The sequence below is a fragment of the Salvia miltiorrhiza genome, unplaced genomic scaffold (assembly GCF_028751815.1).
Source record: "Salvia miltiorrhiza cultivar Shanhuang (shh) unplaced genomic scaffold, IMPLAD_Smil_shh original_scaffold_468, whole genome shotgun sequence".
Lineage (NCBI taxonomy): Eukaryota > Viridiplantae > Streptophyta > Magnoliopsida > Lamiales > Lamiaceae > Salvia > Salvia miltiorrhiza.
The window spans coordinates 199,863-214,354 of record NW_026651556.1 but is presented as its reverse complement, the minus strand read 5'-3'; the positions used below and the strand labels follow the sequence as shown (position 1 = coordinate 214,354).

Here is a 14,492-nt window from a genome sequence, read left to right as displayed (position 1 = left end):
AGGAATCTGGCCCACATAAAAGAACTTTGATTGAGGGTGATTCTATTTATAGCTCTCATTTTACTCTTCATAGCCCCCTATTTAATTAATAATTAAAAATATTTAAAATTTTACTAATTTATCTTATATTTCATAGCCCTCAAATTAAATTAATTTACTTGAAAAAATCCGAGTAGTTTTAGGTCGCATCTTTTCAACAGTAGTAGCACTGCGATCAATGCAAAATTTGGTAAAAATGCATCCATCACCAGTAGCGGCACTGCGATTGAGATCCGGAATTTTCCTGGCGAATGTCACTAGATTTGGGAACAACAAGCCCAAGCTTGCTTTGGAAAAAATGTGGTGTGTCGGCTACGGGATTGAGTTTATCACATACTTTGCAATCCTATCCCTATGATCATATTTGCTATAGTGGTTTAATTCTATGATTATGCTTGCAGTATTGGAGATTTTCAAGATTAATACTATGACGCTATCCGAGCCTTCAAGTAAACGGCCCTAAAAAAATCACAGAGTAGCCATCAGAGGAGGGGTTGGATTGTTCAAGTAAACGGCTCTTCTTGTGGTTCTTCTAGTTGATTGTTGTTGTTGGAAGGACTCCCGCGGCGGTGAAGTTGAGGGTTGGCGTAGGGTGAATAAATTCAATTTAGGGGCTATGAAGCATAGGGCAAAGTAGTAAAATTTTAATTATTTTTAATTAATAATTAAATAGGGAGTTATAAAAAGTAAAATAAGGGCTATGAATAGAATCACCCCTTGATTTATACCTTAATTAAGTAAGGCCCATAGATTGAATTTGATTTAAATAAAATTTTAAGTCCAATTCAAAACTCCAATAAAATCATAAATCTTTGAGTCATCTCATAAAAATGATTGCTTATACACCATAGTAGCACATAATAAAATTTAACTCAAATGTCAATCATAAATATCAAAGATAAATTTGTATTAAAACTTTAATTAATAATTGTTGGAATTTTTTTTTCTCTGGGGTGCGAATTGACTTAATGCTAAACTCAATTATTCTAAAATTCTAATAAGAAAAATTCAGGGTATTACATATATACTGTCTTGTTCATCAGTTTATATGTCTTATTCATTACCAGCTTTTTAAATTTCGTTATTCATCAGTATATACTGTCTTGTGGCCCTTGTGCATCAATATAGTATGTCTTATTCATTGTACTCAGTGTCTCACGAAAAATAGGGGTCTCATTGGAGCGCGCCCCTAGATAGAGAATGAAGACCAAATCAAGGCTATTCATTGAATCCCAATTAACGATCTAGATTGCATCCGAATTTAATTTTTCATGTAATTAAAAATTGGTGATTAGCATTTATTTAATTGAAAAAGGGTCAAATGTGTAAAAAACAAATTGACCGAATTCATCCCGTTAAACAAATCCCGAAAAGTCATCTCTTCCCATTCTGGGACCTGATCTATTTCGACGAACATATCGATGAACATTAATATGTTCATTTATTTTTATACGAACATTAGTATGTTCATTTATTTTTATACGAACATATCGACGAATATTAGTATGTTCATTTGTTAGGAGTGACTGAACATATACAAAAACGACTGATACACAATATTTAACTAATTTTTAGCGATTTAGTATATCTTGCCAAATATAAAATAGTGCTGAATGAATTTAATTATGGACGATATCACTTACAAAATATTATGCATTTACTTATTTGACCTTTACAGATTTAAATACAAGAAAAATCTATAATTTTTTTGCCCGTTAGATTAAGCAAAATCTACGCACAAGATTTGATCTTTATTCTTTATCTAAGAGAGTGGTCTACATTGAACTCTCCCATATATATATATATATATATATATATATATATGGAAGGGCTACCGTGAAAATACTTCTTAAAATAAAAATAAAAATATTTTTCAATGTATGAATTTTATGTAGAACATGTATGAATTCATCCACCAAGGTTACGAATTGTGAAAAATAAATTTTTGCTACTTTTGGGATTCGAACTCAGGACCACAAATTCATCCAACAGGGCTACGAATCAACCGTAGATCTTAATGATCTAAGGGCTGAAAATTGTTTATATTTTATATTTTAAAAAGTGCTTTTATTTTAGCCCTCCCCTAAAAGGTATCCAACATTGTTGGATGAATTCAAGGTTTTATGTTTGAATCACATATGAGCAAAAGTTTTATTTTTTTTTTAAATTCAAAAATTTACATGATGTTAATTTTTGAATTCATACGTATTCTATAGCGAATTCATGAGTTTGTAGCTTGTATTCTAAAAGGGGTTTAGTGAGAACAATCAAATGTGGTGAGAAATGAGAATGAATATGGAACGTCAGATATTCAAATCTTCGATATTAATGTATTCAAATTTGTTGTGTAAAAGGAAAATAGCAAATAAACCAGTATAAATCTACCGATAAGTCATATAAATCTATGAATAAACCGTTTGTAATGCATGAATAGTTATTCAAACATTGGTTTGAATCCTTTAGGAGACAACAAATTCACCATATAAACTTAACACCAGAAAATAACTCATGAATTGCAGACTCTGATAAATAAAGATGGTTTAGGTCAAATGCAATTACGTGTAACTTAAAAGATCTTAGGTTCGAGTTTACAACTATACAATCTTTTAAAATATTTATTTCTAAATGTAATTTAGACATGTATAAATAATTTCACTTTATTTAATATGATCATAATTGTTTTATTCAATTTTTAATATAAAAATATAGACTGATATTTTTAACCAATAGCAGTTAAATAATTATTTATTTATCTAACCCTGGAAAAATTTAATAATTAAATTTATAAATATCTATATCGTGTGTTAAGTGAAACCCAATGATTTGAGCTTTGTAAATTATCTCGTTAGAGCATCCATAGCGGACTCGACTAAGAAGCTCGAGTCCCGCCCCACTGCCGAGCCTGGTTGTTCGAGTAGGCGGCTCGAAAATTAGAGCTGGCTTGAAGACTTTTATACAAGGCGTGTGCTATGCACGCGCTATATAATTTATTTATTTTTTAAAATTCTACTATCTCACCTTTTGATTTCTTTATTTTTTCTAATTCAAGAATGTCGTTGAACAATTAATTTTTTTGTTTATTTTTAATCCAAAATCTCTCTATAAATATCAACTCATTTAATTCATTTTTCATACCAAATTCATTTTATTCTCTTCTCCTACTCCATATTGCTTTAAAAAATATGTCTTCTTCTACCAACGTCTGTACTCACGATGCTCCAGAGATTGATATTGATGATTTTTTTTTTCAAATTTAGGACATGATTGAGGGTATGTGACGATTGTTTAACAATGTTCTTGCAGGAAGGGCTTCGCCGGTGCAATGCAAGGTAAACATATCTCATTACAGTATGGGGCACTACTAAACCGATGACATCTACTCAGATTGGTCAACGTTTGTGAAGAATCCTCCATTTCCAACTGACGAAAATAAGAAAAAGTTTAAATTGATGCAAGAAGCTTAAAGTAAAGACATAGAACGAGCTTTTGGCGTTCTTCAATCACGCTGGGCTATTATCAAAAGTTCTGCTCAGCTCTGGCATAAAGAGCAACTCAACGATGTCATGTTTAGGTGCATTATTTTGCACAATATGATAATCGATGATAAGGGATGTGCTATGGAATGGGGAGACGAGGGGAACAACGGAGCGTCGAACTACACTCATGAAGCTATGCAAGGAGTTATGCCTGAATTTTGAACATATTTGGCTCGAGATACAAGCATCCGCGATAAACAAATCCACTTGAGACTCGAACAAGATTTGATCAAGCGTATTTGGTCATATGATTCGGTCCTATCGAGCTCTAGATGCTATTGATATAAATTTTCAATTTCTAATGTAATTTTTTATTTTAAAATTTTATATTTATTTGATTTAAAATTCAATTTTTTTAAAATAAAATAAAAAATCTTTAGAACTTCCTCATAAAGCCCCTATTGTGGAGGGGGTAGCTTTTCATAGAGCAGCAAGGGACTCTGCATGTGGATGCTCTTACATTTCGAGATTTAAAATAGGACTCAAAAGCATATGCATGAGCTGAGCTCGAGTTCGATAAAAGGTTTATCAACATAGAAACGGGCAAATTCGCAACCTAAACTACTTGGGATTTACGTATAGAATATGATGATCAAGAGTGATTATGCTCATACCTCTCTCATTATGAGATTGAACATCTTCTCATCTCATGATGATTTATTAGAATGTAAACAAATGCATATACTACATCTTGAAGTAATACACTATGAATGTGTACTTATCTAAATGATCCTATATGTTGGAGCTGGCATTCAACAATACCTTAGCAAAGAATGAGAGAACTACTGTTGAGTTTGAGATAATGAAGGCGGCGAAGGCAGCGATGATGGCTGACTATGCCTTTGCTCCGACGCAACTCCATCGTCTCTCAACGGAACTCGCAGTGATGCTTTCATAACATCATAAACAGTAAATCCGATTGCGACTGAAGGCACGACCTGAAAATGGGAGACTCTCGGGTTTTAAAATGAGTCGAAAGTCACGAAAGAGGTACACTAGCTCTCACCTTGAGGTAGTTGATGCTGAGCCCAGAGAATAACTGCTTCCACCCTTGCGTCCGGGCAATCGTGACAAGAGATTCAACAGTCCCTTTCATAGGACTGCTGTCGGATATTATCAACCGTTGGACCTGCCACCCGACAGATCTTAGCCGTTGGATTTAAAAAACACGGAAGTCTGACTCTGATCAGTTAGATGAATGTACATTACCTGCATTTGCCGCCTGACAACATCAAGAGGGTATGTGAATGTTTGTCCGAGTAAGCCTGCAACTGAGCCACACACGAGCTTAACCGTGATGTCCTTCTTGTGATCTTCGGGGACGTGCCTTTTCATTTCCTCGTAGAAATAGAATTTCAGTCCAGCGTAAGGAAAGATTCCATAGAGAGACGGAGCTGAAAAGGAAAGACAATTAAAATGGGGGCTCTTGTGTGAGACTATCTTATCTTATATGTCAAAATCCAGATTCAAATACTATCTAAGCCATTTGATATGGATTTGGATCCAGAGTTTGTCCCGTCTTACGAATTTGACCAATAAAACAGCCTCACACGAGTTTTTACGCTTTTAAAATTTAAGCTATTCGATCATAGGAAACCTACCAACACCTCTATAGAGGCCTCTCATGCCAGCCTCTTTGTATATCTTGGAGAAGCAATCCCGAATTCCATTGTAGAATATATCTTTCTGAGCATGCCTCTGTACAGCGATTTTTGAGGATTCAACAACCTGCACCATTCTATATGCACTCGTTGTTAACAAAAAGGGATTCTTTTAAATGAAGTATATGTTCAAGTTTGAATAACAAGCAAATATTCAACCAAAGATTGATGATAAAGCCCTTGTACGGAAGTAGCAGGGTCGTTGTTTTCGCCATCCCTCGACCCTTTTGGTCTACCATTTTCGAATTATTTATATATTCAAACAGAAGGGTGTGAAATTCTTTTATGGGATTTGGCTGTCTATGGGCACAATTATGAAATCAGGGTTGGTTGAAAGCCTTTTTCAAAAAGTAACTTTGCTCCATCTTCCCTAATTATGCAATCTTTTCTATTTAGGTTATCTAAAAGAAAGAGAGAGATATTAGGTTCTATAAAAGAAAGAGACGAGTTTCAAGGAACTTGCCTGATAAGCCAGTTTTGTCCGAACTAAATCGAGAGGATAAGTAAAGAGCACAGCTGTTCCTCCTGCAAATGATCCAGCTACAAGATCAAGGACAGGGCCTCTCCCAAAATGGGGAAAACCCAAGATGATCCATCTTCGATATTCTTCATAGGCCATATAATGCAGTGCCGCATAAGGAACAATGCGTGCGACACTAGCTCCATTCCCTCTAATAACAAAATATGATGACACATGTTTAGTGAGAGTAACAAGACAATTAAAGGAGAACACAAAGAAGGAATAAAAAAGAAAGAAAGAAAACACTATTAGATAAGTTATAGATGAAACAATAAAGATAAAGTTCTACCTATAAAAACCAAGCACCCCTTCTGTTTTCGCAATTTTTGAGAAGGATCCCAATAAACCAAGACTATGGAACTCAGCTCTTCTGGTCTGGGTAAAATATGAAATAGACAAATGTTATTTTCTTTCCCCCATCACATATTTCTGTGTTACTTTTCCCGAGAGAGCAAGAACCAGCCCGATAAACTTGGAACCAATATAGTTAACCCGGCCCACAAGAAGCTACCAGACTTGCCAAATTTTCATGACGATGATATACAAGCTCATAACAAATTCTAAAAGTCCACTAAAATATACAGCATGAGATGCTCGTCATAGGAATGATGTATCAAAAGTTTGGGCACAAGTGAAGGCAAGATTCACTAAACCTTCTTCCAGTCATCTGAGGTAGCAATGAGTGAAGAATATTGAATGAGGCCTAGGATGAATTTGCATGCTAACCTAGAAATTCTGTAAAGCAGTAAATTAACCTTTCCTTAGTCATATTGACAGAACACAGCCTATTTTCCATGCATCAAAAATGGAAGTGAGCTTTTCATTTTGTATTCAAGGAGAAGAGCAACAAAATAAAAGAGACAGAGAGAGAGCAACACCGCCAATCTGCATATATGCTACTACTATATGTTTTTTCAGGCACATGAACTTCTTGGACAAAATTTTGTTGGACATAATAGGGCTAGGGGCTAGGCACAATGCTAGTAGGAGAGAAGCTGTACTAGGAAAATCTAACGATCGACCTAAATGGCCAAGGACAATGCAGATGCTTCTGTGGTCCGTCCGATAATTGAGAGGAGACATGTATGCCATTCGTGGAGACGGAAAAATCCAAGAAGCCAAGTTTTTCTCTCAGCAAGTTACGGAGAGACTGAACGAGGAGTGGACTATATATCGAATAAAAGAGAAACACTGAACAAGAAACACACTCTGCTAAAATTCATTATTTAAGAAGTAAACACTGTTAGTTAAGGCCCAAAGAGGTAAAGTTCATGTAATCATAGGGCAACCACCTATTACGGCGTAACAAATAGACTTTGAAAGTAAATGCAGCATCCAAGCAAAGCTCATAAAAGTTCATCAACCTCTGAATAATGCAAACCAGCCCTTCAAATCAAGAGTTACCCACTCTATGTATGTGGAAGCAATAAAAATATTTGATATTCTTCATACAATTTATTCTGAATAATAACTTGGTAGGTACTAATCAGGCTCTGCACATATTTGAACTGTAATTTTTGGCAGCAAGATTCACCAATGCTCTCAACACCCTAATTCCACGGCAGAAATTGGGTTAACAAATTTGCTGAGATTGAAGTATTTCCAAAAATTATATCTCTCAAACACAGCCTTGATCCAATCTCCACATGAGAGTAAAAAGGGGCATAAAGTTGAAAGTGAGAAAATTGAGTTAAAGAATGAGAAGAAGCAAGAAAGCATCGTTGATGATGATGATGAAGAAAACAAACCTGGAACAAGATCTTGACGCGTTCGAGAGGGGCAACAACGGTCTTGGCAAATCCACCAGCCACACCACCAGCAATTAGCTCCTTCACAAAAACAGGCATCCCATCTATTAATCCATTCACCCCACCATCTCTCTCTTCTCCCATTGCCCACAACACAACACAACACCCTTTGACTTGCTCCCCAATACAAACCTATCTCTCTCTTTAACCTTGAAGAAATAGAAGGTGCTAACTGAGTTGTGGAGTTTTCTGGGAAAAGAATCAGCGGTTAATACGCAACGCAACCGAAACTGAATATATATACGTTTCTTTAGGACAGAGTTTCAATCTTGGTTGGATTCATTAAAGAAATATTCCGAATTTAATAGAAAAGGGAATTTTTATTGGGTGTTATCCAACGAGACAGATGCGATGCTTGATTTGTTTAGCAACAAATGTGTGCTTATTTTTTTCACTTTTCAACAAGTCATAAATGTTCTGCGCAATTTTTACACGTCGGAGTCGGATAAATGTTAAACCTCATCAACTTAATTACTTTTGTTTTCAATGTTTTAGTTTTGTCAGTTTTCACTAGATATTACGAGTACATAATAAATTCTTTGTGAGGTCTTACTTTTGTAAGTATAAGTCTAGTTTTGTGAATAAAATATTTTTCTCCCCCTACAAGCGAAGCGAATGAGTCAAACACGATTTTTTCAAAGACTTGTTTTTCATGTGTATATGTAGGCGATGTAAAAAGTTAATGGAAGAGGGATGTAAGGAATTTGATTTTGATTGCACAATAATAGTATATATTGGTTTGATTTTCTTTTGCCAATCCTATCTTGGAATCCCAAAAGACAATGATTAGGCATTCTTTGATAGATAAGATAAAATCATGATATGAAATGTATTTAGGCTTAATTATATGTTTAGTATTTTAGGGGGATTTACTTTCTAGAATTAGCTTTGATAAATACAAATAGTAAAATTAATTATTTATTTATTTTAATGGATTGAAACTTTGAAATATCCTAAAGCCCTTGATTATTTCTATTACTTGAACTAATTTTGCTTGATTCTTATCCCATAAAAAAAAATGAGATTGAAGAAATCCTATTATTGAAGATAAAAATACTCAAATGGGTTAATGTCTAAGGCCAAAGGTCTTGGGTTCGAGTCCCCTGTGGCGCGATCTTTAAATTTCTTTATTTCATACTGGTTAATTTATCAAAAAAAATTATGTAAAGTAAACGCTCCCTAGATATGTAATAAAAAGATTCCAGATAAGAGTTCGATTTGAAAGAAAATCATTGTTCATTTTTATACGTTGTACGTGTAACTAATGTTATTTTAATTGATAATCTATTATTTAAAAAAAATCTATTAATTTATTATTTTTATTAGCTAATTTATTGGATGGATATATTTATTTATAAGTCTTATCAATAGCTATAGATATAAAGTATTCTTTATAGATTTGGATGACAAATAAATGTAGAGACGCACTTAGGTGAGCACCGTGCAATTTCTGCGCGCACAGTGAGCGCGGGTTTGGGCCGGGTCGGACCCGAGATCCGGCTCCAATTTATGTATTAAAAAAATGACTTTATTACTAATTATATATAATTCGAAAGGAATTGTTATCAATTGAGAAGGTAGCGCAATTGGTTTGGGCCTATATGTAGACATTGGGTTGTGGGTTCGAATCCCAGCTCCCCCCTTCTTTCCACACCCACATTATTAAAGTATTTTAATTTGTGTTTTTAAAGTGTTTTTTACTAAAAAAACTTACAGTGTCATTGTTTCATTCTTTTCCAAGTGTTTTAATTTGTGTTTTTAAAGTGTTTTTTACTAAAAAAACAGTGTCATTGTTTCAAGTGTTTTAATTTGTGTTTTTAAAGTGTTTTTTACTAAAAAAAACAGTGTCATTGTTTCATTCTTACAGTGTCATTGTTTCATTCTTTTCCAAGTGTTTTAATTTGTGTTTTTAAAGTGTTTTTTACTAAAAAAACAGTGTCATTGTTTCATTCTTACAGTGTCATTGTTTCATTCTTTTCCAAACCCACATTAAAGTGTTTTATTTCTTGCTTTCTTGAAGCATTAATTTGTATTAATTTCTTAACTTTTGTCTAGTGTCATTTAGATATTTCTCAACTTGTAGTTTCTTTATTTTAAGTATGTAGTTTCTTTCTTTAAAATATGTAATTTTTTTATTAAAATAATACTTGTAGTTTCTTTCTTTTAAGTATGTAATTTCTTTATTAAAATAATACTTGTAGTTTTTTTTTTATAGTCTCTTTCTTTTAAATATGTAATTTTTTTATTAAAATAATACTTGTAGTTTCTTCTTCTAAGTATGTAGCTTTTTTTTTTTTTGCAGTTTCTTTCTTTTAAATATGTAATTTTTTTATTAAAATAATAATTGTAGTTTCTTTCTTTTAAGTATGTAGTTTCTTTTCTTTTAATACTTCTTTCTTTTTTCTATAGTTTCTTTCTTTTAATACTTATAGTTTCTTTCTTTTTTCTGTAGTTTCTTTCTTTTTTCTATAGTTTCTTTCTTTAAATACTTGTAGTTTCTTTCTTTTAAGTATGTAGTTTCTTTCTTTTAATACTTGTAGTTTATTTCTTTTTTCTATAGTTTCTTTCTTTTAATACTTGTAGTTTCTTTTAAGTATGTAGTTTCTTTTTTCTTTTTCGTTTCAAATTTTTAATTATTTTTTTATTTTATTTAGTTTGAAAAATGGTATCATTTGTTCTATATTTTAGGTTTCATTTTTTTTATTTTATTTCTATAGTTTCTTTCTTTTAAGTATATAGTTTCTTTCTTTTCACTTGTAGTTTCTTTCTTTTATAAGTTTCTATAGTTTCTTTCTTTTAAGTATGTAGTTTCTTTCTTCATTTAACATTTTTCTCACTTTTTTGACATATATATACGTATTTTTTCTCTTTCTTTTTGTTTTTTCAATTTTAAATTTTATATATATATATATATAGATATAGTTTTTAACTTTTTTCTCAGTTTTTCATTTTATTTCTATAATTTCTTTATTTTATCATTTCATTTCTATAGTTTCTTTATTTTTTTTCTATAGTTTCTTTCTTTCTTTTTACTTGTAGTTTCTTTCTTCTATAAGTTTCTATAGTTTCTTTCTTTTAAGTATGTAGTTTTTTTTTTCTTTTAATACTTGTAGTTTCTTTCTTTTAAGTATGTAGTATATAAATGACACTACAAGATTTCAAATGACACTATGATATTTCAAATGATACTATGACATTTCAAATGACACTATGACATTTCAAATGACACTATGACATTTCAAATGGCACTATTTTTACTTGTAGTTTCTTTCTTCTATAAGTTTCTATAGTTTCTTTCTTTTAAGTATGTAGTTTTTTTTTCTTTTAATACTTGTAGTTTCTTTCTTTTAAGTATGTAGTATATAAATGACACTACAAGATTTCAAATGACACTATGACATTTCAAATGACACTATGACATTTCAAATGGCACTATGACATTTAAATGACACTACGATATTTCAAATGACACTATGACCTTTTAAATGACACTACAAGATTTCAAAATGACATTTCATAAGACACTACGAGATTTCAAATGACACTATGACATTCCGAATGACATTACAAACTTTCAAATGACACTACGATATTTCAAATGACACTATGACCTTTTAAATGATACTACAAGATTTCAAATGACACTATGATATTTCAAATTACACTACAAGATTTCAAATGACACTATGACATTTTAAATGACATTATGACATTTCAAATGACACTGCGAAATTTCAAATGACACTACGAGGTTTCAAATGACACTATGACATTTCAAATGACACTACGAGATTTCAAATGACATTTCAAAAGACACTACGAGATTTCAAATGACACTATGACATTCCGAATGACATTACAAACTTTCAAATGACACTACGATATTTCAAATGACACTATAATATTTCAAATGACACTACGAGATTTCAAATGACACTATGACATTTCAAATGACACTATGACATTTCAAATGAAACTTCAACAATTGAAATGACACTACAAGACTTCAAATGACACTATAACAATTCAAAATGAGATTACAAGATTTCAAAACGACACTATGTGTCATTCTAAATCTTAGAGTGTCATTTCAAATATCATTTAAAATGTTATAGTGTCAATTTCAAAATCACATAGTGTCAATTCAATGTATTAATAGTGTGACTTGACAAGTAGTGTCATTTATATTTACGAATAGTGTCAATTATATAAAGTGTCATTTACAATATTATAATGTCAATTATTATAAGTAGTTTCATTTGTATATCCGAATAGTTTCAATTATTAAATGTATCATTTACAACATTATAATGTCAATTATTACAAGTAGTGTCATTTATATTTTCGAATAGTATAAATTATAGTAGGAATTGTCATTTGCAAAGTTATAGTGTTGATTCGATGTATTAACAGTGTCATTCATAAGTAGTGTTATTCATTTATCCAAACAATGTCAATTATGATGTAGATAGTGTCTTTTACTAAGAAAAATTGTGTCATTTAAATAAATATAGTATAATTTATGAGTGCAGATAATGTCTTTTATTAAGAAAAATAATGTCATTTAAATATATTAAAAATATCATTTACTAAGAAAAGTAGTGTCATTTTATATATTAAAAGTGATATTTATATATAAATATAGTATGCTCATCTAAGAAAAGTAATGTAGAATTCTAAATAAGTTGCACCATGCTCAAACTACAACCTGTTCAAATCTCTCCTCATCATATATGGCTTGCTCATCTATCTCATCTACATCTTCTCCTTCAAGGCTTCAATAACACCACCAATTCTTCATTCCACACATTCATCAATAACCCATCAACTGAAACAAGTGAGTGTTCCAGTTGAATTGTATATACACTTTAAATATATATAAATGACACTATTTAACTTAATAAATGAAACTATTTATTGAATTTTTTTTCATTCAGACATCTTAACAAACACCTTATCTGCAGAAAAATATGCTCTTGGCATCAAATATTTGACTGCACAGCACACACCAACTAGAAGAGGGAAAGCTACGAGGGTTGTTCACTGCACCACATCACAAGGTTTTCCCCATCCAACAAAGCCACTCACCCAGCTCACAACCTACTTCACGTGACTAGCCGATTCTCGTCGAAATTAAAGCGAAATGCAACATAACAAAGAGGGAAGTCAACTACACAAAGAAGATGAGCCATTAGGAATAATGGATCAGAGCCATCCATGACTTGAAGAGTGCGACAACTCTTTTTTATGGAGGAACAAATGGGCTTCGGCTGGAGAAGCTGCTGCAGTGATGCGGCGCCGGCTGGAGAAGTAGAGGGTGGAGCGACGCGCGGCGACCCGCGACCAGAGCTGGGGAGAAGGACGATAGCTTGTCAGGACTTAGAGGCAGGTGTGGTGGTGGTGAGTCGCGACGCCGACTTACCGGAATTGGGGGGAGGATTTAGGGATTTTATTTTAGAAATTGGGGATTATTTTGGGCTCAGTAGATTCAGGAAGAATGTGAGGGAGACGATTGAGTGAGGAGATGACATGAGCCGGTGTCGGCCGACGAACTTTTCCGACGGAGATCGAAGGGAGAATAGAGAAAGTTGGGGTATGGATTGCCGCAGAGAGAGAAGAGGAGGAGAGAAGCCAGAGAGAAGGAAAGCATCGTTTTTTTTTTTCATATATATATCGGGTCAACTGACCCGGTTCATATTTGTCCGACCCGACCCAGACCCGCGCGCATTGTGTGAGCGCAAGTTTAAAGCAGCGCGCATATAAGTTTTTGTCATAAATGTATATCAAAATAAATTTATATTTTATAAATATAATAATAAATATATAACAGAGATAAAATATACAATCCACAAATTGTGCCTTAAACTACCTTAGGCTCTTTTTCTATCAGTATATAACGGGCTTTCACCCTTCGATAAATATTCTTTTCTTGAACAATAATCCATATACAAACGGGCTTTCACCCTTCGATAAATATTCTTTTCTTGAACAATAATCCATATACAAATTTGGTGACTCGCATGCCCTCTTACTCATTTCTTCTGCACCCTTACGAATTGCAGCAAATCAATATTCTTCATCTCGCGAATTAAAATCATGATCTTTCATATTCCAGAAGGCCTTGGAAGCTCCTTGCCATATGTCATAATTTTGATGCGCCACATATCAAAAAATGTATGGTCAAGATTGGATGTATATATATATATATAGAGGAAGACTAAAATAAAAATTAAAGTTAGACTATAAAATAAGAACTAATCTAGGCCATTAGATCTTAATCAATTAATGGCCTGATTTAGTTAATGATTTCTCTAGCAATTTTTCGGTTCATATGTGTGAGGTTGGCCCATTTCTCATTCCCTCTCCTCTTCTTTTTCTTCTTTGTCTGGGCTTTTCTTTAAGGCCCAGAACCCGAGCCCACTCTCCTTTCTCTGGCCCATTTCCAAACCCTAGCCCACTCCCCACTCAGATATACCCCTCCGCGTCCCCACTATCTCTCTCATTTTTTCATCTGCGCCGCTCCATCTCTAACCCTAAATCCGCTCCTCTCTCTCTCTGACTCCTCGTTTCCTCCCCTCTTCCACCGCCCTCTTACCTTGATTTCTCCAGCGCCTTCAATGGTGCTTCACCCCACCGTTGCTGATTCTCCCCTTATATCTGTGATGCTCTCTCATACGCAAGGAATAACGTATTATCAAGAAGTGAAGGGCTCTGCTATTCCTTTCAAGTGTAATTGTTCCTTGGATAATACGGGATTCCCTACGTGGGTGGTGGTATCACCGGGCTTTCTAGACAATCGGAGCCCTGTTTGGTGGTTACCTGAGGAGATTTGAGCCGCCGGAGTCCTGACCTTGGCTCCTGCTGTTGGTGGTTCTGTTGAGATCTGAGAAGCTGCTCCGTCGTCCATCCCTGGCCTTTGATCATTCAG

At 33.4% G+C, this 14,492-nt stretch overlaps 1 protein-coding gene and 1 long non-coding RNA gene across 2 annotated transcripts; both read right to left on the bottom strand.

The window, feature by feature from the left end:
• Nucleotides 1-4,161: 4,161 nt before the first annotated feature.
• LOC131004885 (mitochondrial carrier protein CoAc2-like) lies at nucleotides 4,162-7,950 on the bottom strand. The gene is made up of 7 exons (XM_057931639.1): nucleotides 7,505-7,950; nucleotides 6,046-6,131; nucleotides 5,700-5,907; nucleotides 5,177-5,303; nucleotides 4,785-4,969; nucleotides 4,582-4,704; nucleotides 4,162-4,513 (listed from the first exon to the last, which is right to left on the bottom strand). The coding sequence occupies exons 1-7, from the start codon at nucleotides 7,646-7,648 to the stop codon at nucleotides 4,358-4,360; spliced, it is 1,029 nt and encodes a 342-aa protein (XP_057787622.1). The 5' UTR covers nucleotides 7,649-7,950; the 3' UTR covers nucleotides 4,162-4,357.
• Nucleotides 7,951-12,219: 4,269 nt separating this feature from the next.
• LOC131004884 (uncharacterized) lies at nucleotides 12,220-13,336 on the bottom strand. The gene is made up of 2 exons (XR_009095137.1): nucleotides 12,518-13,336; nucleotides 12,220-12,392 (listed from the first exon to the last, which is right to left on the bottom strand). It is a non-coding gene; the product is annotated as an uncharacterized LOC131004884 (long non-coding RNA).
• Between the last annotated feature and the right edge of the window lie 1,156 nt (nucleotides 13,337-14,492).

What these genes read in the sequence shown, in the direction of transcription:
- LOC131004885 (XM_057931639.1), bottom strand. Translation starts at nt 7,648, where the DNA reads ATGGGAGAAGAGAGAGATGGTGGGGTGAATGGATTAATAGATGGGATG. An exon ending in GGGGTGCTTGGTTTTTATAG is followed by an intron (nt 5,908 to 6,045) that starts GTAGAACTTTAT and finishes TTTTGTTATTAG; the next exon opens with AGGGAATGGAGCTAGTGTCG. An exon ending in AGGCCTCTATAGAGGTGTTG is followed by an intron (nt 4,970 to 5,176) that starts GTAGGTTTCCTA and finishes TTTCCTTTTCAG; the next exon opens with CTCCGTCTCTCTATGGAATC.